Below are 22,688 nucleotides of genomic sequence, written 5' to 3'. Positions count from 1 at the left end.
TGGTAGGGTATGTGTGTATCAAGCACTTTTATGGATTAATTAATGTGGGATATCTCTGTCATCCACCTTGAGTCTCAGTGCAAAAGATAAACTATAAATAAGCTAAATAAATAAAATTAAATGAATTATAATCAGACACCTTTATTAATCAGTAAGTTTGTATTATAATACATACACTAATGTAACTAACACAAATTTGAGCAGTCTTCGGAGGATGGTGGAAGAAAGGAGGGCCTGGCATGACTTGGTCTATGAGGTCGCAAAGAGTCGGACTTGACTGTGTGACTGAACAACAAACATGCACACTTATTCTTAAAAGGAATCAGTATATTCTTCCTGTGATTTCCTGTACCCCTCACTGCTATTATTTTTCATTCAGAGCATTTATATCCTGCCTTTCCAGTTGTTAACAGTTCTCAAAATCATCATCCAAAGAATAAAAACTAATCAATAATGTTCAAAAATCTAGAATCAAACAGCAACATAAAATCCAGAACAGACGTAACAGAACCATGAACACCTAAATTACAATTAAAACCTCTGGAATAAAGGATTTAGCTTGACACCAGCAGATTTTGCTAGGAATCTCAAACCAAGATATCACACCAGAAAATGCCCTTTATCCAGTTGCCACCCACCTAATCCCAGGATCTGGGGGAATGTGGAGATTTTGATTCTTGGACACCTTCACATGAGAGGCTGCCTGCAGATGACCAGGTCCCTCATCATTGCTTAGGTCAACACCAGTACCTTAGATTGTGCTGAAGAGCAAGCTGATGACCCATTAATGGCTTTTAATAACAAAGTGAGGGCCAAAATCTAGTTCTGTGCTTGAAATTGCTTTTTCATAGGTCCTAGCAATCTTTTTCAAGCAGCAACATGCAAAACAAGAACACAGGTCTTAAGCATTCCGTTCCAGTGCCATTTTTGCAACCTGAAACAGTTTTGGGAAGCCACTATGTTTCAACTATTAACTTTAAAAAAATAACTGGAGATTGGTCCTCATACCTGGCCACAATATTTTGGACAAGTTGTGAGGTTGCACAAAGCTCAGTCTTGTGCCCCATGCTATTCATTCTCTATGTAAAACCGTAATTTTTGAATATAGTGTGTCATTAATATGCTAATTACATCCACCTCTACATTCCTTTATCCTGAATACCCAGTGACTCTTCAGAGGCTCTGAACTACTGGTTAATAAAGGTGTCTGACTGCTGTAGTTGCTGAGGGTAAACGAACTGAAACTGAATTCTGTCAAGATGGAGGTATTGTTGGATGGGAAGACTGAGGTCTTGAATGACATTGTTTCCCCCACTTTTGTTGGTGTCCATTTGATTCCATTAAGAGACTAGGGGTGATCCAGTTTTACTGCTGGAGAAGCAAACTAATGCAGTTGCAAAGGACATTCTACCCACTCCTGTTAGTTTAGAAGATGGCCTCCCTACCTTAATATGGCTGATTTGACCAAGTGGATCCATCCTGTTCCTACATTGAGACTAGGTCAGGGGTGTCAAAGTCATTTGTTACGAGGGCCAGATCTGACATAAATGGGACTTTGTGGGGCCAGGCCATGCAAATCATAAAATGTAATGACAGGTACTGGAGATACAAACTTTATAAAGTTTGCAGAGAAACACCATTAAAGATATTATTTTTACTTAAAATACAAACATGCTTAAAACTCTTGTGATGTTTTGTTTAAAATGGAAAGGTGGAGGAGTAGTGGGATTTAGCAATGCAATTAAAAAAATAAAACATCAAGAAGCACAAGGATCACAGCAGAAACTAAAAATTCAAACAAAAAATATAAAATGCTCTGGGCTTTGGAAAACATGAAATGGCTGCGTATTGCAAACTTCTTCCCCTGCCTCCAGGTCTACTCAGAATGGCAATGGCTCTTCAGTGTAATATCACCCTTTGGCTGTGGGTTCCCAGGTTAGAGTACTCACTAGACATCAGTTGTAAGGTCCATTCAGCAGAGACATGCTGGCTTAATGCATCAACCTTTTATTTGCAAGGTCACACAACTCCAGCAAGAAACAGCTTCCAAATGGCCATAGAAATGCTGAAAAGTGAAACTGAGCTCCACTCCATAAAATCATGTAAGCCGCCCTGAACCTGATTCGGTGGGGAGGGCGGGATATAAATTAAAAATTATTATTATTATTATTATTAAAATACATTACAGCACAGACAAAGCTGCAAGAAAAACATGGAATGGATTTTCCATTAAGATTTCTGTGTCCAGATAGACTACTCTGGCAGTAGTTCATCTGGACACAGAGCCCTTAATGGAACATCGACTTTGCATTTTCTTTGCAGCTTTGTAAGCCCAGGATTGCATCCTGCTTCAGCCTGCAAAGACAAAGCAGAAGAAGCTGGGAACTTAGGCAGCCTAGGAGCTTCGGGGGGGGGGGGGGGGGAGGGAAGAGCCCCACAGGCCTGATTAAAGCCCTGGGCGGGCCAGACATTTACACCCCTGGACTAGATGGTACTCTATATGGATCTGTCCTTAAAGACAACTCAGAAACTACCGTTAGTACAGAATGCCATAGCTCAACTACTATTGGGCACTAAAAGGATGCTACATATAATTTCCTTTCTGCAGTTACTCCACTGGTTACCCATCAGTAATTGGGTTCAATTCAAGGCAGTAGCGATCACCCTTAAAGGCATTGGACCCACATAGCTGTTGGACTGCCTCCCCTTCTATGTTCCATTGCAACAGCTTCATTTGTCTGAGCAAAGCCTTGCAAAGATACCACCCTGTGAAGAGGTATAATTGGGAACTGTCCACATCACATAGAATCATAGAGTTGGAAGGGACCTCCAGGGTCATCTAGTCCAACCCCCTACACAATGCAGGAAACTCACAAATACCTCCCCCTAAATTCATCGGATCTTCTCTGTGGTGGTTGTGACATTGCAGAACAATCTGCCTGAAGCCATTATTATTTGTCACTCTTGAATGGTTTGGCAAAATGTGCAAAACAGCTTCTTTTTTTTTTTTAGGAGGCCATTCTTATAGAGGAAGCAGAGTTGTGGCATAATGGGTCAACTTAGGTGACTTTTATAGGGATAAAGTTCTACGTTCATGGGTCTGTGGCCTTAAACAGTTGTTGAAAATGTGAATAGATAATAACACAGATTATTTTGTAAATGTTTCACATGAAATTCTGTAGCTTTGATTTCTAGCTTTTTTTAAAAAAGTGAACGATGAAAAGATACAAATCCCCACCCTCTTGATTAGACACCCTTGAGTTCCCTTTAATCTTTATGTTATATTCAAAGTAAGGATTTATCTTCTCACTTTTCAGTATAACAAGCACGCTGTGAATACAGAGGAAAGAGATGTTATTAGCGTTTCTGTGTCACTGAAGATCAGTTATGCCCGAGTAACAAATTCAGGACATCGCGTCTGTGTGGCACTAAAGACAACAGTACTTTAAACAGCCTTTAGTTAAATTGGATGGGCCAGGAGAGGCCGCTTATAACTGCTTGAACCTGAAGGCAGAATTAGGGTGCGAGACGCCGATCGGAACGAAGGAAGGCACTTTTTCTCCCGCTAGATGGCGCTGTTGCCTCCGACTCGCTCGCTTCCTTCTCCCGCTTCCCGGCGCCCGGTTCTGCTGGGCGGCGGTGCCCTCCTGAGGCCGCTCGGGAGTCGGCGGCGCTCCTGCAGCAGAAGCGGGAGAACGGGCCAAGACGAGCTGACTCTTTCTTCCCCCGCACCTCCTCCTCCTTACAGCGGCGCTGCCAAAATGCCTCGCGAAGAGGAGCGCGCCTGCCTCGTGACGCCCCTCGCCATAGCCGCTTGCCTCCTCTTGTCGCTCTTCACCCGGGGTGAGTTGCCGAAAGCGGGCGGAGGGAAGCTGGAGTGGACCGGGGGACATTTTGTCGTGCTGGGGAGGAGGAGTCCCTGGAAGGGATGAGGGGAACAAAAAAAGAGAACAAATAAATAAACCGACGCCGGAGAGCCGCAGCAGCCAGGCTGCCCTCTGCCTGCCCGTGAGGGGAACCGGATGCGGAGGGAGCTTCCCCCTTCCTTGAAGTTTGTTGGCGGGATGGGCTGCCGGAGTGGCCGCCGAAAGAACGGAGGAAGTCGCCTCCTGGTGAAAAGTGGGGAAGCGGCGGCGGCTTCTCTTCACCGTCCGCCTGTCTCTCCCTCCGCCCCTTTTCTGGGGTTCTCTTGTCTTCTGAGGCGGGAATGCGGGGCGATGGCTGGCTGGCTGCGAAGAGAGAGAAGCTGTTGAGCGCCCGCCGAGCCAGGGTGGCGACTCTTTCCAAAGGAAGGAGGGAAGAATAAAATGGGCGCGGGGAATGTTTTGTGGCAGCGGCTTTGGTGGGCTTGGGGCGTCAGTTTTAGTAAAAGGGTGTCAGGCTCTCCCGAGCTGTGACACAGCGGCGTGGCTTCTCTTCTGTAGACCTTTATGATGCTCCTTGATGGAGATCGGGCCCGGCCCAGAGTAACGGTCAAGTTCATTCAGACTAACCAACTCCTCTCGGATCCTCACCCCACCGGTGTATAACAGGAGAATTAAGGAAAAGTCCCTATTTCTGGTTTTGAGCGTGGCAGGGTGTGTTGTAGGAAGGGGTCAGTAATCCGGGTTTGGTGACGTTAAGAATAGCCAGCACAGAGGGCCATCAGTTCCCATGTGGGCCATTTAAACATTATGCTGGCTGCCTAGACAGCTACTGGCAGAGAAGCAAGAAAGCAGGAGGTGAACCTCCAGATGAGCGCAGCAGAGTGGCTCTGCTTACTGAGGCACTCCAAACGGTCTTGCCACAGACGTGTTTGGGGTATTTATAAAGCGGAGTAATAACACTTGAACTGTGCCCGCTCTGATGTGTGGGACTGTGGATGGGTGCTGGATGCACACCCCCCACCCCACCGGGTAATGTTCAAAGTCCTCCATATCTAATACTTTAAACTGAAAATGTTTGTAGAAGGGGCGTGGCTAGACATTTTTATTCTAGATTGAAATTGTCAAAGAAGGCGTATTTTTATCTCCCTGTTTTCATTGTGAATTAATGTGTTCTATATTAAACAGAATAGATTGCAGATATTATTTTTGAAAGAGTAGAATTTGTAGCCCCCCTCTTAATTGCAAGGAGGAGGAATTATGATCTCTGTCACAATATTAGTGTTGACTGTGTCGTGTCAAATATATAGTGAACATATAGATCCAATTGGTATTGTCTGCATTGCCATGTTTTAATGTTAGACTCATGAAATGTTCACAAGACCATGCATTTTAGTTGCTGTAGTAGAGAAGTGCACTGTAAATCCTGCAGCAGAAGGGGCAGGTCTGTTATTGCCCAAGAAAAGCCCTCTTGTGGCTTAAAGCATGGGCATTTGAGGAAATTACTTGTGTGCCTGCTTCAGGAGCATGAGGGTTACTTCATGTACTATATGCTGATGTGAAAGTGATAGCATTAGGATATCTGTTGGTTAACCTTCCTTCCAAGGTAGGTTAAACAGAGAGATTCACTATTATTAATCTATGGCATTTAAGTGTACAGCTATATAATGGCATAATATTTAGGTTCTGGAACTTAATTCTCTCAAACTCAGTTATAAAACTATCAGGTCTTGCTTGGCTAAGTCACAGGCTGTTGCTGTTACATGCAGCAGCAGTCAGGAGAGTTGATGTGAAAAATGCACAGTAAAAAACTGACTGATTTATTTTGCTGTTTTATTGCTCCTGGCTGCCTCTGTATCAGAGATCCTGAACATTCTGAGTAACAGCAACAGGCAAGAAGTAAATCATGAAAATGTATCAAGTAATAGGTTTGAGGGGCTGCCAGTGTAGATTACAAAAGAAATATAGTACTGAACAGGCAGGTGGAACTAGGCTCTTGTTAAATGATAAATATCATGTAATCTCCAGTGATTGCTCTTGTATGAATCAAAATGCCAGTTATGAGGAACAGTAAAGAAATGAAAGATCTGGAATAAATACAATACAGCCTCAGTTAGCCTAACGTTATAGGGGTGGAAATTGTGGTGAATGAAGAAATTCTCTATTTCAGGTGTTTCCAAATTTTGCTATATCGGGTCTTTTTAAGCCAAGAAAGACACTCCAAATGTAGGGAAGAAACATAATCCCATATCCAAGGAGACCAGAAAAAAAAAGAAGGAAGGCATGCAAAGCGAGCAAGCTTTTTTCTTTTGATGGTTGCAGTTTGGCAGCCATTATGGGGTCTCCTCAACCTTTTTGAGCCTGTGGGCACCTTTGAATTGTGGCATGGTATGGTGGGCACAGCTGTGAAATGGCTGCCCTGAAGGAGGCACAGCTAGACACAAAGTGACTGCTGCAACATCCTTCAGTCACACAGTGAAGGTTCTTGTGCTGTGGTGGTAGCTGCTGCTAAAACAGCATTTTAAAAAATCTACATAGCTAATTAGAAGCCTTGCTGAGCAAAAGCCCCACTTGGCCTTGCACACTTTCTAAAAATATGCAGTGGGCATGAAGAAAAGTGTCAGGGCACCATTATGCCAGGAACCCCTGTTTTACATTAAGAAGCTGTAGTGCTGGTGGTAAGATGATCTCAGTCATTATGAAACATTTTCCTCTGGGACACCACTGGGCTGTTTTAGATAGGATTAACTTTTGTTTCAGTAATCTTTTAAAATGTCCTGCTTTTAAGGCAACTCTGTTTCTTTTTGAGCTGTATGGTATTGTTTTAATGATTCTAAAAATTCTCCTTGAAAACTTGTAAAAGGCAACTAAAATTTTTCAAATTGTTATTGTAAAACCATGTTTTTTAAATTAAACTAAGACTGCATTCAGACAGCAGCATCCCTAAATCAGACTTCAGAAGCAAGCTTAAGCATGCCTTTTTTAAAGTACCGTAAGTTATATTTTATTCAGTGGGGATTACTCCCAGGGAAGTGCTTTTACGATATCGCTGCTAGTATGGGAATAGTAAATCTCTACTGGGGACAAAGGATCTCAAGATGGAGGCACCTTGTGGGGAAGATTCCCCCCCCCCCATCACGGTCATAGTTTTGGACTGGGTTACTCATTCCATGTTATACAGCCCAATGCTAAGCTCCCCATCGCAGTCATACTTTTGGACTGGGTTACTCATTACAGTCATATTATACAGCCCAATGATAAACTCTGATGTACATGGGAAATTTCACAGTTACCACATGGCTTGTATGTATTAGTTGCTGTGAATAAATGTATTTGACACTTTAAAAACTCTTAAATGCACCATATTTGGCAGGGTTGTGTTGAAACTCTGTTTTTAGCTCCTCCCGGGGCTAGGGTGCTTGCTACAGTTCAAGGTGTGCTGCTGTATGGACATAGTATGAGACTAGCCTCTTGAAGGATAGGTAAATATGAAGGGAGCTGCAAACTCATTTCTAATATCCTCTTGCCAGCCTCCCTTTCAGTGTGGTACAAGAAGACTAGGATTTGTTTTCCTTCTTGAAATAACTTGATTGGTTCTGCGGAGGCAGTGCCACAGGTCTCTGGACTTTTGGTATATTTTTTTGTGTTCCTGAAAACCTCGCTTTTGAGAACATCAAAAGCTTACCAAGTAACTTTGTGACTCTCCTACTTTCTTTGAACCTCTCTTTAGAAAAAGGGTAATCATGAGCACTGTCACCTAAAAGTTTGGTTTTGTTTACCGTTGAGTTATCTGTGCTATATTTGAAGTGTAATGTAGCAGATTTCATTTTAAAAGTTCCCCAGCACGTTCAGTAAAGTGGAGGCTTGAATGTGGACATTATTGATCAGCTGTAGAATGTTGAGGAAAGCCGGATCTCTCTTGGGCCAGGGGCTACCAGGAGATTTTTTTGTATCAGTTCAAAACACTATTGCAGGCATATTGAAACAGGCAGTCCTGAAGGTATGTGGGTCCCTGACCACGAATAGCCTTAAAGGCCTTCTTGAGAAACTGGAAGATTTGGGGGGGGAGGGGCTAAAAGGGCCAAATGTCTAGACATATTATAATCAACTGTGCTTTTGGACCTTCTGTCAGTTTTAAGGTCTTTTACGTTTTTTAGGTGTGCTTGTTATTACTGTGAGCTGCATTGGGACCAGACACAGGCATACAAGCCCACCAAATAAATGAACCTTTTGGGTTTCTATGCTTTTCAAAGGACAGATGACTGCTTCCTGTCTTGCCGTTGCTGACGATAAACCCTTGTCTTGTAGTACTGAATTAGAGTGTTTAAACTCAATATAGGAAAGGTGATCAGTCACCTCAGCTAATTCGGTTGATGGGATGGCACTGTATTTACTTGAGAATGTGATATACGTGTATTATTTTACTATATTTCTCCCCCGCAAGTGGCCTCAGGGCAGTTCACAACAAATGTAATCAAATAAAAGCATTAAAAAGTACTTATACAATAATTCAGTTAAAACCCCATAATTCAACACATGATGACAAAAATAATTTTACAAAAGCTCCCAGAGGTTGCTTTGCGTTTGTCCAGATGGAATGAGTGTTTGAGAATAGGTGGCAACACCGTAAGATGGAATGAAGAGGGTGGATGGAGCAGAGGAAGGCAATATAACCTCAACCAAAGTCCTGGTAGAACAGCTGTTTTGCAGAGTCCCTCAGGTCTGTGATCTCACTTGGTTGAGAATTCCACCAGGCCAGAGCCAAGGCTGAAGGAACCCTGGTTCTGGTCAAGGCTACATGGATGTCTTAGGGGCCAGAGGTCACCAGGAGATGCTGTTCAGAAGAGTACAAGGCTCACCAGGACAGAGAACATATAAGGAGAGTCGGTCCTGCAGAAAAATGATGGTCCCATACCGCGTAGGGCTTTGAAGGTTAATACCATAACCTTGAACCTTATCCGGTACTCAATTGGCAGCCAGTGCAGTGCAGTTGATAAAGAACTGGCTGCATGTGCGTCTGCGGAGATGACTCAGTCAGTAAGTGTGCTGCCACATTTTGAACCAGTTGAAGTTTCTGAAGCAGGGTCAAGGGTAGCCCTGCATAGAGCGATTTGCAGTAGTCCAACTTGGAGGTGACCATTGCGTGGATTACCACGGATAAGTCGCAGTTGAATGGATTGGTATGGCTAAGTCACAGGGAACCAGTTGCCTGACCAGCCAAAGATGGTAAAAGGATGATCTGGCAACGTTTGTGACCTGGGCCTCCATAAACTCCTCACTGTTGGTGCAGACATCAGTGATGCCCCATCAAGGGCCAGGAGGTGGATTCCTGATCCCATACTGGAATTGAAGAAATCTGATTTTATGGGCTTTAGTAATACAGATACTCCATACTTGGAAAAAAATATGCTGGAGAGTGATCAGGGATGCATAATGCTGCTAAATGTTAAAGCTAACCAGGAAAAGTGGTCAGTGACAATTTTGATAGTGGTTTTGGGAATGTGCTGTGAGCTTTAGCAGGATATGTACTCATAATGCTATCCTGATAGTGTTAAAATAGGAAGTTTATAGAAAGCTTTTTAAAATACTTGTGTTATGGCAGCAGTTTTTTTAAAAAAAAAAGTTTCAAAAGAAGCTTTCTGCTATTGTTGCAGAATAAGGCTTCATAATAGCCTTCTGCTGGTACTCACAAGATAGCACTTTAAAATGGCTTTTACTTACTGAGCATTGAAAAAGAGTTTTCATTTCGTTTTCTTTAATCCAGTGGCTTTCCCCAACCAGTTGTTGCATTGAAAATAGCTTGAACGTAAAAATGGGGGGTGGGGAGTCTCAAACTGGAAATGCATGGGCATAAACTATTATTGAGAAAGGGTACATTTTTCTCATGTTTGATCTCTTCTTTTGACTTCTATTTCTTTTTCTGCTATCTGGAGAAACAGACATCACAAGGAAGGACAGAGAGATTAAAATGCAGCACATCTGTAATACAAGCTTCACTTTACTTTCAGCCTCATTTTTTATGAAAGTAATATTGGAATGGCTGATGCAATGTAGCTAGAGGTAAGAAAAAAAGGTACTTAGCTATTTTGGTCTGTGCTAGATCAAATCAACTAGGGTTGTCAGCACACTGATAAAATCTACAATACCTCTACCAAAAAAAGCAGGAGTTAAGAGAGAGACCAGAATTTTTTTTTACAAGCTAATCCTGAAGTATGTACCAAGATGCAGTGTCTTTTTATGATAATGATAGCGATAATACCACTAATGGTTGAATTTAAGTGACAGTAGAAATATGAGATCCTTTATTGTAGCAATACACAAGTGAATTCTGATTCATGAAAGCTTATGTTGGAATAAATTTTGTTAGTATTTAGGGTGCTGCTGAACTATGCACTATTTTGTTGCTGTAGGCTAACGCAGCTACCCATTTGGAAATAACACAGTAATAGAGTATTTGTGAATTTAGGCATTTAGCCACTAATTACTTGCATGAACATTTGAAAAATCATCTTGGGCTATTGCAGTTCTTCAGACCTAAAAGTGATTTTGTATGGGCTGAAATTTTGATTTAATCATTCATTTGCTGAGACCCAGCATGGTATAATGCAGGGGTAGCCAATGGTAGCTCTCCAGATGTTTTTTGCTTACAACTCCCATCAGCCCCAGCCATTGACCCTGATGGGAGTTGTAGACAAAAAACATCGGGAGAGCTACTGTTGGCCACCCCTGTATAGTAGTTAGAGTTTCAGACCCGGATCTCGAAGACCCAGTACTGAATCCCCACTCTGCTTTGGAAGTTGGTTGGGTGACCTTGTGACAGTCACATATTCAGCCAAGCCTGCCTCACACGGTGATTGCTGTAGGGGTAAAATGGTGAAAATTAGAATGATACAAGCAACTTTGGCTCCTATTGAAGAGAGAAATGTCCTGTATGAATGAAGTAAATATATTAAAAAGAGATGAATTGGGATCTTTATTTGCTGTTATGTGCATAGTACCTCCCGCATTCCTATATATTACAAAGTTGAAAGCGCGTATTTCCTAAACTATATAGAGCTGTATGAGAAAAGGGACTGGAATGAGCAAAGTGAAGCAGAAAAATAATACCATATTTTAGACAAAACTTGATAAACCCAACTATAGAAGCTGCAAGTGTGAGAATTGCTCTGGGTTTATAGTAAAGAATTTAAAAAGAAATGCCAGATTAAACAAGGAGAATGGGGCCATTATAGTTTTGACCATACAGAAATGACTATGAGAGGTATGCAGGTATAAATAATTCCTTATAGGATTTCCACCATAGTGCTGGAATTATATAATAGCTGGCTTCTTATCCAAGTTCTCTCTAATCCCTGATTTGTTTCAGGGTTGTGTATTAATATTTTATAAACTGAAAATACTGTATGCTGCATCAGATATTCAAAAGTTATGATGAGACAGGCAGTGTTTTAGTCTCAGTTGCATATTTCAGTTCACATCTCCTCATGTGGCCTCTCACCTGCATGCAAAAATCCAAGCACTGTGCATCCCATGTTTTTATAGAAGTTCTGCAAAAAGAATATATTTTATCAGGAAATACATTGTTTTCTATAGTAATACAAAGTTTTACTTAGAAATGCCCTAGAGAATCATTTATGGGTTGACCTTGAAATTGCAATTCCAAAAACAAAGAACATGGTATTGGCTTGCTGTTTGCATATGTAAAATATTTCTTCTGTGGTGCTCAAAACACAATTAAAATTCTTGCAGCCCAATTGTAAAAATGTTTACACAAAAGTAATTCCCAGGTATTTCACTGGGATAATTTCTAGTCTGAATTGCCATCTTAAATTCTAAACTGTTATTTCGTGAAGTTATAGTAGGTGATTAAAAGAAGTAATTTCTTAATAATTTACAAGACTTTCTATGTTTCTTGAGCTTCAAATATGAACGTATGAAGCTGCCTTATATTGAATCAGATCCTCGGTCCATCAAAGTCAGTATTGTCTACTCAGACTGGCAGTGGCTCTCCAGGGTCTCAAGCTGAGGTTTTTCACACCTACTTGCCTGGATCTTTTTTAGTTGGAGATGCCAGGGATTGAACCTGGGACCTTCTGCTTACCAAGCAGATGCTCTACCACTGAGTCACCATCCCTCCTTTGTTGCTGGGCTTCTATTATCTAAATTGCTTTTTTCTCTTTTAGACATAATTTGTCAAATATGAATATGAAATACTATTAGATTTAAATACCATGCATTTTATATACTGTGCTTTATATATACTGTGTAGTTTTGTTGTGTATGATATGTAGGAGGCTTTTTAAGACTAAAAAAGGAAAGGTCCCTTGTGCAAGCACCAGTCGTTTCCAACTCTGGGGTGACATTGCTTTCACAACGTTTTCATGGCAGACTTTTTACAGGGTGGTTTGCCGTTGCTTTCCCCAGTCATCTACACTTTCCCCCCAGCAAGCTGGGTACTCATTTTACCGACCTTGGAAGGATGGAAGGTTGAGTCAACCTCGAGCCTGCTACCTGAAGAACCCCGTGGCGCAGAGTGTTAAAGCTGCAGTACTGCAGTCCTAAACTCTGCTCACAACCTGAGTTCGATCCCTGGTAGAAGCTGGGTTTTCAGGTAGCCGGCTTGAGGTTGACTCAGCCTTCCATCCTTCCAAGGTCGGTAAAATGAGTACCCAGCTTGCTGGGGGGAAAGTGTAGATGACTGGGGAAGGCAATGGCAAACCACACCATAAAATGTCTGCCATGAAAATGTTGTGAAAGCAAGTCACCCCAGAGTCAGAAACGACTGGTGCTTGCACAGGGGACCTTTCCTTTAAGACTACAGTTCCTATTTGCTGTTCTAAGGATATATATCCACTTTGTAGAGTTTCTTCAGAAATGTAGGAATTTTCTGTGAGGATGTTTTAATTACTAATGTCTGCTTATTTTGTTTGGTATGAATTTGACATTAAGTTTTCAGTAATAATGGTTGGCTTCAGTATGGAACAATTGTTAGATAGATAGCTATTTTGACCTGTTCAAAATATGCAGATTTTTGTGAGATGGAAGTAGTGGAACTTTTATGTAGAACTTGTTTGGCAAAGATATGCTTTTTGTAATCGTGATTGATGAGATGGAAATTGTCTGATTTGTAATAGGATAACAGACTTCTAAAAATATTTCTTATACATTTATATTCTGCGGTGAGACCCAAGTGACATAATTGTAGTTTATATTTATACATTTATAGGCTTTGTCTAAGAGAAAAGCACTCACAAGTTCACTTGTGCTAGAAAAATGCAGTATATTAAGTAAAGACAAGGAGTAAAGGCTGCCAATTTAACTTACACAAAGTGTGAGTAGTGCGGATGTGAAGACTGACATTTTACATTTGGGTACAAGTAGGACTCACTGTAGCAGCATTTTTCTGTTTCATTTTTTTTTTTAGATTCGTATTGCTGTTATATCTATTCCTTCAAATTCCCATGGCATGGGTCCTGTGGATCCATTCTTCTAGCAGAGGTACTTTGTTATGGCGGAAAAAGATTTTCCTTGGTACAAGATATTCAGAACAGCCAAAGGCACAGAGCACCTCTGCTAGTGGAACGGGTCTGCGGGATCTAGCTGCATCATTAATTTCAACATCTTCACAAGTTCTTACTAAACATTTATAGAACACTGAACCTGTGTTCAATATTTCAGTACCCCCAACTTGCAAAGGTAGAGAACTGAAGGTAAAACAACTCAGGATAGTTACAGGAAAGAGGAACAAAAATGACTAGGAAATTGCTGCAATGTCTTAGATAGGCTGAAGTGTATATAAAGTGTAAATACTTATAAAATTATGTATAGTAAGAGTGGAATGGGTAGAGATTTTTACTCTTTGGTGGCACAATAACATTTATTCAGAAAGAGTAAAAAAAGTTCTATTTCACACAACACATACTTCATAAAGAATATGTTGCTGCTGGATGTGCCTGATGAATACTATCAAAGATGGCTTTCAGAGGCCAAATACAGGGCTCATAATATAATAATAATAAAATTTTATTTATATCCCGCCCTCCCCGCCGAGGCGGGTTCAGGGCGGCTAACAACATTTATTCATAGTGAGGAGGACTGTAGGCCATCTTTAAGAAAAGCCATATTGGATCAGGGCAATGGCCCATCCAGTCCAATACTCTGTGTCACACAATGGCCAAAAAAACCAGGCGCCATCAGGAGGTCCATCAGTGGGGCCAGGACACCCACAGTGCCTCCCCAAAACCAAGAATTCAGAGCATCACTGCCCCAGGCAGAGAGTTCCAACAATGCGCTGTGGCTAATAGCCACTGATTGACCTCTGTTCTTTGTATTCTTATAGATTTCTGTGTGTCAGTGTTCGGAAACAAGAATCTGAACTAAATGAACTTTGTCTAATATAGAAGAATTGATTCTTTGTTTCAGTGTAGCATTCCTAGGTCATGAACATTCCAACCTTTTACTTCAGTTGTCCATCGCTTGCATTTCTCCTTTTGTCTTAAGGAGCCTAAACTCTTTCTTTAGCTGTTCCTTGTATAATTTCCAAGCATACACAGTTCTTTGTCGCTGGGATATACCATATCTCCTCACCTCCAGTTCCCAAGTATGATATCTTTCTGGCAAGAGAATAAACCTATTTTCAATATATATTTTTTAAAAATCCAGTTTCTGATCTGTTTACATATTATCAGTTACCTTGATATTGGCACTTGTTCATAATTTGCAGCCCAGAAAAATGGCAGTTTCCTTTAAGTCTAAATGAGCCTCATGTCAGTTCCTGGCAGTCTTTCAGGAAACTGGATCATGAACTCTTCTTCACCCAGGATTCTAAGGAGGTCTTCTCTAATAATAACAAGTTTTAACCTAAGGGTAAAGAGAAATTCAGGTCTCCTGTGTGCTAGCACATTGTTCAGTAAACCAAAGTGCTGGAGTGGCCAGATGTTATTTTTATGGGATTTGTTTTGACTTGAAGCCAAAATAAATTGGCTTCACATCAAAGAATGATTTTCTGTCCACAGAAGCATGAGAGTAAAATTGTCAGACTACAGAAAATGATACTACTATTGAAACAGCAGAATTGCCTAATAGCTGCGCTGCTATTACAGATATTCTATGCATTTAAGAGATACTGTTATATATATTGTTTTTTAAATACTGTTTTGTTGTGGATTTGTCAAATTTGAAACAGATACTTCTTTGAGAAAAAGGTGGATAACATTTTTCCCCTTCCTATTTCCAGCTTTGGCTTTAAATATTGCTGCTGAAGAATTAAAGGATCAGAGCAAGATTCTGGTATCTCAGGTACTAAATTTTCTGTCCTTTCCCAGAAGACACCAGCATCTCTGAAGCAGAGCTGGCACATAAATTCCAAATCTTGTTGTCCACAGATTTTCTTGAAATGAAAATGTAGCATCTTTGTTTAGTAGATTATGTCCCCTGTTAGGTTTTTCTAAGCTTTTTTGATAGTCCTTTTAAAAACTTCTATCGTAGTACAGCTGCCCCCTCTTAAATTTTTAGAAGTAGTTTTGTTGCCTCTCCCACATGACTGCATTCCTGACTACTCAGGTAACATTACAACAAGTTGATCACATGAGTGAGACAAGTAGGTGGTTATTTTTTCCAGAGCCAGATACGCTGGATTGAGAAGTAACGGTATCATTGGACCTTCTGATGTTATCTCTCACATTCTAATATTCTAATAATATTGGAGCATTGTTAGATGGAGCTTTGAGGAAATACCAACCATATTGCTTATGTAATATTAGAACTAAACTTCATTTTGTTTAATAATCCATGCTCCCATATTCCAGGGTTTGTAGCCTAGCCACCTTATAATGTTTTTGCCATTCCCACCCCCCCCACCCCAGTCTCTGCTAAATAAGTTGAGCTAAACTTGTGTTTGGGCCTGCCCCCTCTGTTCAGATTGTGCCAAATACACAATCTCCCAAGCGAGATCCATTCATTGGATGCCATAACAGAAAACATCTGCTTCGCACCCCCTCTGATCTAAACACTATCTATGGTGAGCAAGTTGACTCCCAGTTTCCTGAATAAGCAAAATATGTATATACTCTCAAAGATATTCAGGCCCCAAGGGGTATTAAAAGCAGGAGACAGCTCCTTGTACAAAATACCTTTCAGCAGAATTGATTATGTGGAAAGCAAGAGCAATTGGTTTCTCATTCCATCAGGAAAAATGTTGAGAAGAATTGCATTTGTTCCATTAAGAGAAACTCACAGACCAGTTGCAAAAGAAGGGAGCCATCAAAATGTACAAGAACTACAGCTGAAGTCAAAAGTTTTTGTTCTGTTTTTTTGCTTTTTGAGATACTATTGGGTCCATTTTTATGTTGCTTTGCTTAGAGCAGTTCATGTACACATACCAACACATTAGATAGCTTTACCAAAATAAATAAACATTTGTAAGAAAGAGCATAGCTGTGATACATTCTTTGGTGAAGGTGTTTGAAGAATCACATTCTCTTTGTCAGATGAGTTAATTAGACCAGTAGCATCAATAATATAGTTCAGCTACTTGGTTGAAGATTTAAAGACTGCACCCTTGCCCTGGCATGGCTTCAGTCCTTATTTGTTAAGTTTAAGACAGTATCCAGATTCTGAAGATTCTTCTTTGTTTTCTCCTGTAACAAGGATATCATTTAAATATCACTGGACGCCAAGCTCAATCAAGGCCTCATCCCTGGTGTTTTGAAACAGGGCAGATGCAGAAGTAATGCCAAAGTGTTACCATGTTACAAAAATTTTCTGTGTGTATTGATAGTGACGTATTTGAGAGGTAAAGCTCAGCTTTGATTTGGAGGTGAAAATAACTTGACTTATAGTCTTTTTGAAACCTGTAGGAAATCCAAACACAGAGTGCACTTTGTCACCTATTTTAATCATAGGCAGAACAGGTGTTGCTTGTTGACTTTGAGAACAGGTGTCAGAATTCCAATCTGCATTAAATGGTCCAATTTACCTTCCCCAAGTGATCAGAAAATTTAAAGAACTATGTATGGGTTTACAGTACTTAGGTTAGCAGTCAGATTTCATTGAAAGTTTTAGTATAATATTCTCCAGTTTCTCTTTGAATTGTTTAAGGATGTACAACCAGGATTCCTTTAGAGTTGATTGTGATGAAAAAATTGCTTTAATCTGGCTTCACTTCACTTGAAGCTGCTAAAATCAGTAAGACCTTCCTTCTAGTCCTGCTTCTATACCTAGTATCCCTTTTTGGCACAAATGTATCACCTGTATTGTTCTTTGGTACCATGAAACTTTCTAGACAGCATCTGAAGATATTGTTGACATCACATTTCTGGTATCTGGCACCATTCTAATATGAACACCTTCAGACTCAGAGTCTGACGATAATGCCTTCCTTGTTCTAGCTTCAAATAGCACATTCAAGACAGGCTTATATTCACTACCACTTGAATTGTCTTCCTTTATGTTTTGTACTACAGACCAACATCTTTTCTGATGCCCAGCTGCCATTGCCACCTTCATGGGGACTGTTGTAGATTGGTTGCCAGAGCAACAGGCCACTGCAACATGTTCCTTCTTACGGCATTAACTACAAATAAGTTGGGTTGACCACCATTCCCTCTTGGCATGTTTACTCTGAGCACAGTGTGTATGAGACTCTCGTTCATAAGGCTTTTGACTCATTACTGACTGAAAAGATTAATTTTCCAGTTCATGATCCAGTCTGGATGGTCATTCTCAACACTTTCATAGCACCTTGAATAGTAGTGCTGGGATAGTCATTAACCTTTTTTGTATCCGATATATAAACCAGCAGCAAATCTGTCTCTCAAGGCATTATTTAACCTTTGTCCAAATTGGCAGTGTGCTAACACCTTCCTGAGTGAAGCTACAAACCATGCAATTGACTCTCCACTTGTCTGATGTTACTGATAGAATTTGTGGCATTTAGCAATCATTAATGCAACAGGGGGAAAAAATGAGATCTCATCGATGCTGTAATGTCAGCATAAGCAGCATAGCACCAGAATGTGCCATATATACCTTAGACTCCATCACATATATACCTTAGACTCCATCACAGCCAGCAAGATAGGGATTTTTTGTTTATCAGAAATGGAGTTGCAGACTACAAATCACTCAGACCATTCAATATATAGTGCCCGTATTTCATTTTCTCATTGATTCCCCCAATACTGCCCAGAAAAGTTACCATTGTTTGTGTAGGGCTTGATGTATTTCTTTTGTGTCTTGGATTTCCCTACCCTTCTAGGTAGTTCTTATAATTACCGAGTGTTATTTTTCTATATTGCCACAAAAATGGCATCTTTAGTTAATTTCCCTCTTGCAACCAGAAATTGCTCCACTTTTAGTTTTCCATTTCCTACTGTTTTTTCCAGTACTAAGGATCTCATGCTTGTCTTTCATAATCATTACCAGATGTTATGTGACCCCATTTCTGCAGAAATGGTTGACCTCTTAGCAACTAAGCAGTTAGGGTAAGTTTGTCTCTTTTCCAGACCTGAGAATCAAAGAAACAGGAATTAGAAATGAAGAGAGTGTAAGATTTAAAGGAACAGGATGTCACAATCAGTACACTTTATCAAGTCATATGGTGGGAACTGCAAACATCTCTCTATTAGCTGAACTTTCAAAAGGGGCCTTTGTCTTTTCTTGAGGTGCTCCCCTGTTTGTTTAATGAGAAACTTTTATATATCTGCATAAAGGAATCTAGAAATCAAGAATCTGCTAAGAACCTTTGATTCAGGATGGGAAGGAAAGGGATTCATAAAAAAAAGTTGTCATGTGCTAACAGAAAGGACTCAACTACCTGGATTTGGCTCACAGATCATGTCTTGAGTATTATAGTACATATAGCGTTTACAAGCTGAGGGCTGGATTAGTTGCTCCATTAGGACTTCTCAGATGTTAGAATTTATGTAGTGCTTCTTCTTAACTTGGCATGTCCAGTTGTTTGTCACCAGATCCTACTGGTAATCCCAGTGTGCTCACTTCTTCAGGTTAACTGCTGAATAGTAACAAATATATTTTTAGAACTTGGTTTCCTGGGTGATAGTACCATGAACTCTACTCTTAAGTACAAAGCTTAAATTCTGACTCAAATGTGTGAAAATAACATGGAATTACTGGGTTTTATTTCAACATCTGCAGCAAACTTTTTGTATTCATTTAGACTGCCATGCAATTTGGATTTGAGGTATTTTCCTAAGATTAATGTCCTCAAAAATATTTTACTGTTAGTCATATATCAATGCGACACTTCAGTGAAGTGTTCCTTCCATATTTATTTATTTTGTGTGCTGTTTTGGTAACTAGTCCAAACTGATTACAACAAAGACATTTAAAATAGTGAAAGTGATTCTAGTAACTAATTTCTTCCACTTAAAATGTTAATTTGTTTCTATTCATTAGACATCAGCTCAGTTAAGCTGGACAGTCATGCAATCTAGCAGAAAGTACCCATCTCAAGTCTCAGAAACATTAGGTAACCGACAATTCTCTTTAGTTTCAGTCCCCATCTGAGATACCAATACTGGCCTACCTCTTTTGTGAGGATTGCTGAGAATAATGTGATTCACTGTACATGCTTGAAATGTTCTGCACTGCTAAATATTTTGTCTTTGAAAGCAGGAAAATGATTTTCGTACTAGTTATGGCTGCTTAGTGTCTTAAATTGTGCTAACTCTATAGCATTTGGTTCAATGATTTAGCTGTTCTTGTACAATTTCATTATTTGTATTGTGATATGGTGTTTGGTTTCTTACTGCAGACTTCAGAAAAAAATGGAAACTCACATAAAGTAAGCAAAGGTAAGTAAGCTGTACTGGCAAGGAATTCGTATTTATTGTAGATTGGCTGTGCAATCCTAAACAGAAAAACAACTTTTAGAATTGCACTGCAAATCATGTTTATAAGGCTTAACAGCTAGCTGTGCTACAGGAATCTCACTCTGTGCAAGGTTCCTGTGTTTCTCTGTACTTCTGCTACATTCAGCTATTGTCAGTCTTGGTTAAAGACCTGCTAATCCTGGTAGAGGCTTTCCTTCCCATTTGACAAGGTCCCTTGACATTCCCCTGGGGCTTTAGAGAATTATCATAGTTACTTTGTTACAAATATGTTCGTAAATGTGTTCCTGTAAAATAATACCATGTAGTACATAGTGGACAAGAGTCCCGTGGCACAGAATGGTAAAGCTGCAGTACTGCAGCCAGAGCCCTCTGCTCATGACCTGAGTTCGATCCCAGCGGAAGCTGGTTCAGGTAGCCGACTCCAGGTTTACTCAGCCTTCCATCCTTCTGAGGTCGGTAAAATGAGTACCCAGCTTGCTGGGGGGAAAGTGTAGATGACTGGGGAAGGCAATGGCAAACCACCCCGTAAAAAGTCTTCCATGAAAACATTGTGAAAGCAATGTCACCCCAGAGTCTAAAATGACTGGTGCTTGCACAGGGGACTACCTTTACCTTTTTACACAGTGGACAACAGAATACTTAATAAATATGATGAAAGTAAGCTCTAAAATGAATTTATCTAGACATTCAACCCCTGAAATTGTATTTGCAGAGCTCACAGTTAATAGTCTTTTGGCACCTCCTTTCATCACAAGATTGTTAGTGTGTTTCAGCGTGTGCTAATTTATTCATTACAATGAGTACTGATAAAAAGCACAGCAAACATTTCAAGGATAGCATTTTGCAAGTCTGTTGTACATTATTCCAAAAGACAGCTAAGTGGTTTTACATTTTATGTTTGATTTTACAGCAAATATGCTTAACTGAGTGTACCAATTATTTCAAATTAAAGAATATCAGATTTTGTACTTTAAGCTCAAATTAAATTCAGAAATCTAGCAGCACCCCTCCAATGTATTTATAGCACTTGTAATAACAGTAGTTTGATTCAAGCTAACTTTGTATCTAAATTGTTTTCCTCAATTCATCTTGAATATTTTGTAAGCAGCAGAAATCAGAAACACAGTCTTCTTAACTGGTGAAACTGGAAGTGTTTGTGTTAATTTGGAAGAAAGAAGAATTTTACCATATTTATGCAAGTTCACTTTCCCACTCTTGTGGTTGTCTGGTGGAGGAAGCTACAAACAACAATTCCTGTATTGCGAAATTGACTTTTTAAAATCAGTACAGATGAAAGTAAAAATGATTAAAGTGAACTGATGAGCATCATGAGGACAAATCTAGAGACAATCTGCAATTCATTGTATTTATCACAAAACTGCATTAACAGACTGTCTAACGGTTTAGTCAGAAGCCATTCTTAGGAGAAAGCCACATTGAACAGGAGTCTGTGTAAACCTGTTTGGAATTGCTCTGCTATAGTGCAGACCTAAGAACACTTTCCTGGAAGTAAGCCCCATTAAATAGACCTAAGATTCTAAGTAGACCAGTTTAGGATTAATACCCCCCCACCCCCAAGTTCTTAAAGGTGTAGATTATACTGTTCACAGATATATCCTTAAGGGGGGAAAGGGCTAAAACATCAAAAACAGCAAAAGAAAGTTGCTCATTTTGCATAGCATTAAGGCAGTTTAAGTAACATAGATACAGAATGAACCTTTTATAAAATAGCAACTGTGCTACATTGACTTTAATACCTCTATGCTGGAAGGCATGAGCTAACAACCCGCTGATGCAATGAATAATATATATCCCTATACCAATTTTTGAGTAGGAAAAATTGCAATGTATTTTATTCAACATATTTACAAACTATGGGGTATCTGAACACCTACTTGCAAATTAATGAGAAGATGGAGCGATGGTAAAACATATTAATAGATTACAACAAACAGGGGACCTGCAAGGTCTTGTGGGGAGGGTTCTCATTTTCCCCTCCTCCATTATTTTCTCTTTCCCTTTCCTGAAAGCCGCCATAACCTGTCTGCTTTTCCTGCTTCCTTCTCTTCCTTCCCATCTGCCAGCCAAACTATCTTTATCTGGCCTCCTGTCTTCAGCTTTTCTTCCTGCCCTCCACCTGGCAGCCTCTACCCAGAAAGACTGTGGCCCCGTTGCACAAGGCTGTGCTCAGTTGCACGGTGAGGAACCAGCAAGGAATTTGGGAGGACCTCACTTTCCCCTGTTTAACCCTCCTCACACTGTTTCCTCTTCCTTACCCCTGGAAATCCCCATATCCTCACCTTTCCCTGCTTCCTCCTCCTTCCTACCCACCAACCAAGCTAACTTTTATTTGCCCACCATATTTAGATATAGGTATTTACTTCATTTATACCCCATCTGTCTTCAAAAAGGGAGTCCAAAGCAGCTTACACCATTCCTCAATCCATTTTATCCTCACAAAAAACTGGGAGATAGGTTCGGATGAGAATGTGTTAAAAGGCCCAAATCACCCAGTGAGCTTCCATGGTATATTGGTAATTAAATCGATCTCCAAGAAACTAGTTTGAGATTAAAAACCACTATAGCACACTGGCTTTCATGAGGTGGCTGCTGCTGAATAGTAGCAGGCCTGGGTGAATCAAGCAGTTCTCATGGTTATCTGGCAGTTGCTTCCAGGCCTGGCTCTAATCAGTACTCTCTCTCTGACAAGCTGTTTTGGTTACCTGGTAAACTCCCACAATGGCCACTGAGGTTTTTTTTCTTGTTACGGTCCTGCTTGTATTATTTGTGGTTTTTAAAAATTCCCAATGCAAGTTTTTTATTTCAGAAAACTGTTTAGGTCAAAGGGTAATTACTGTAGTCCCTATACAGAAAAAAATTGAAACTATTTATTCTTTTATTGAGTCTTTCGCATAAGATTGGCCACCTTGTTATATACAAACTGCAGCTTGGGGGCCATATGTGGATCTTC

General features: G+C 40.2%; 1 protein-coding gene across 1 annotated transcript in view; it reads left to right on the top strand.

The window, feature by feature from the left end:
* Positions 1-3,586: 3,586 nt before the first annotated feature.
* B3GLCT (beta 3-glucosyltransferase) overlaps positions 3,587-22,688 on the top strand; it is an 86,374-nt gene continuing 67,272 nt past the window's right edge. Inside the window, exons 1-3 of the mRNA XM_060234718.1 lie at positions 3,587-3,843; positions 15,100-15,161; positions 19,639-19,678. Coding sequence (XP_060090701.1) covers positions 3,762-3,843; positions 15,100-15,161; positions 19,639-19,678 — 184 coding nt within the window. The 5' untranslated portion in view covers positions 3,587-3,761. The remainder of the gene's footprint in view (positions 3,844-15,099; positions 15,162-19,638; positions 19,679-22,688) is intronic.

The sequence above is a fragment of the Heteronotia binoei genome, chromosome 3 (genome assembly GCF_032191835.1).
Source record: "Heteronotia binoei isolate CCM8104 ecotype False Entrance Well chromosome 3, APGP_CSIRO_Hbin_v1, whole genome shotgun sequence".
Taxonomy (NCBI): Eukaryota; Metazoa; Chordata; class Lepidosauria; order Squamata; family Gekkonidae; genus Heteronotia; species Heteronotia binoei.
The sequence above is the reverse complement of the archived record's forward strand: the minus strand, read 5'-3'. Positions and strand labels throughout refer to the sequence as shown.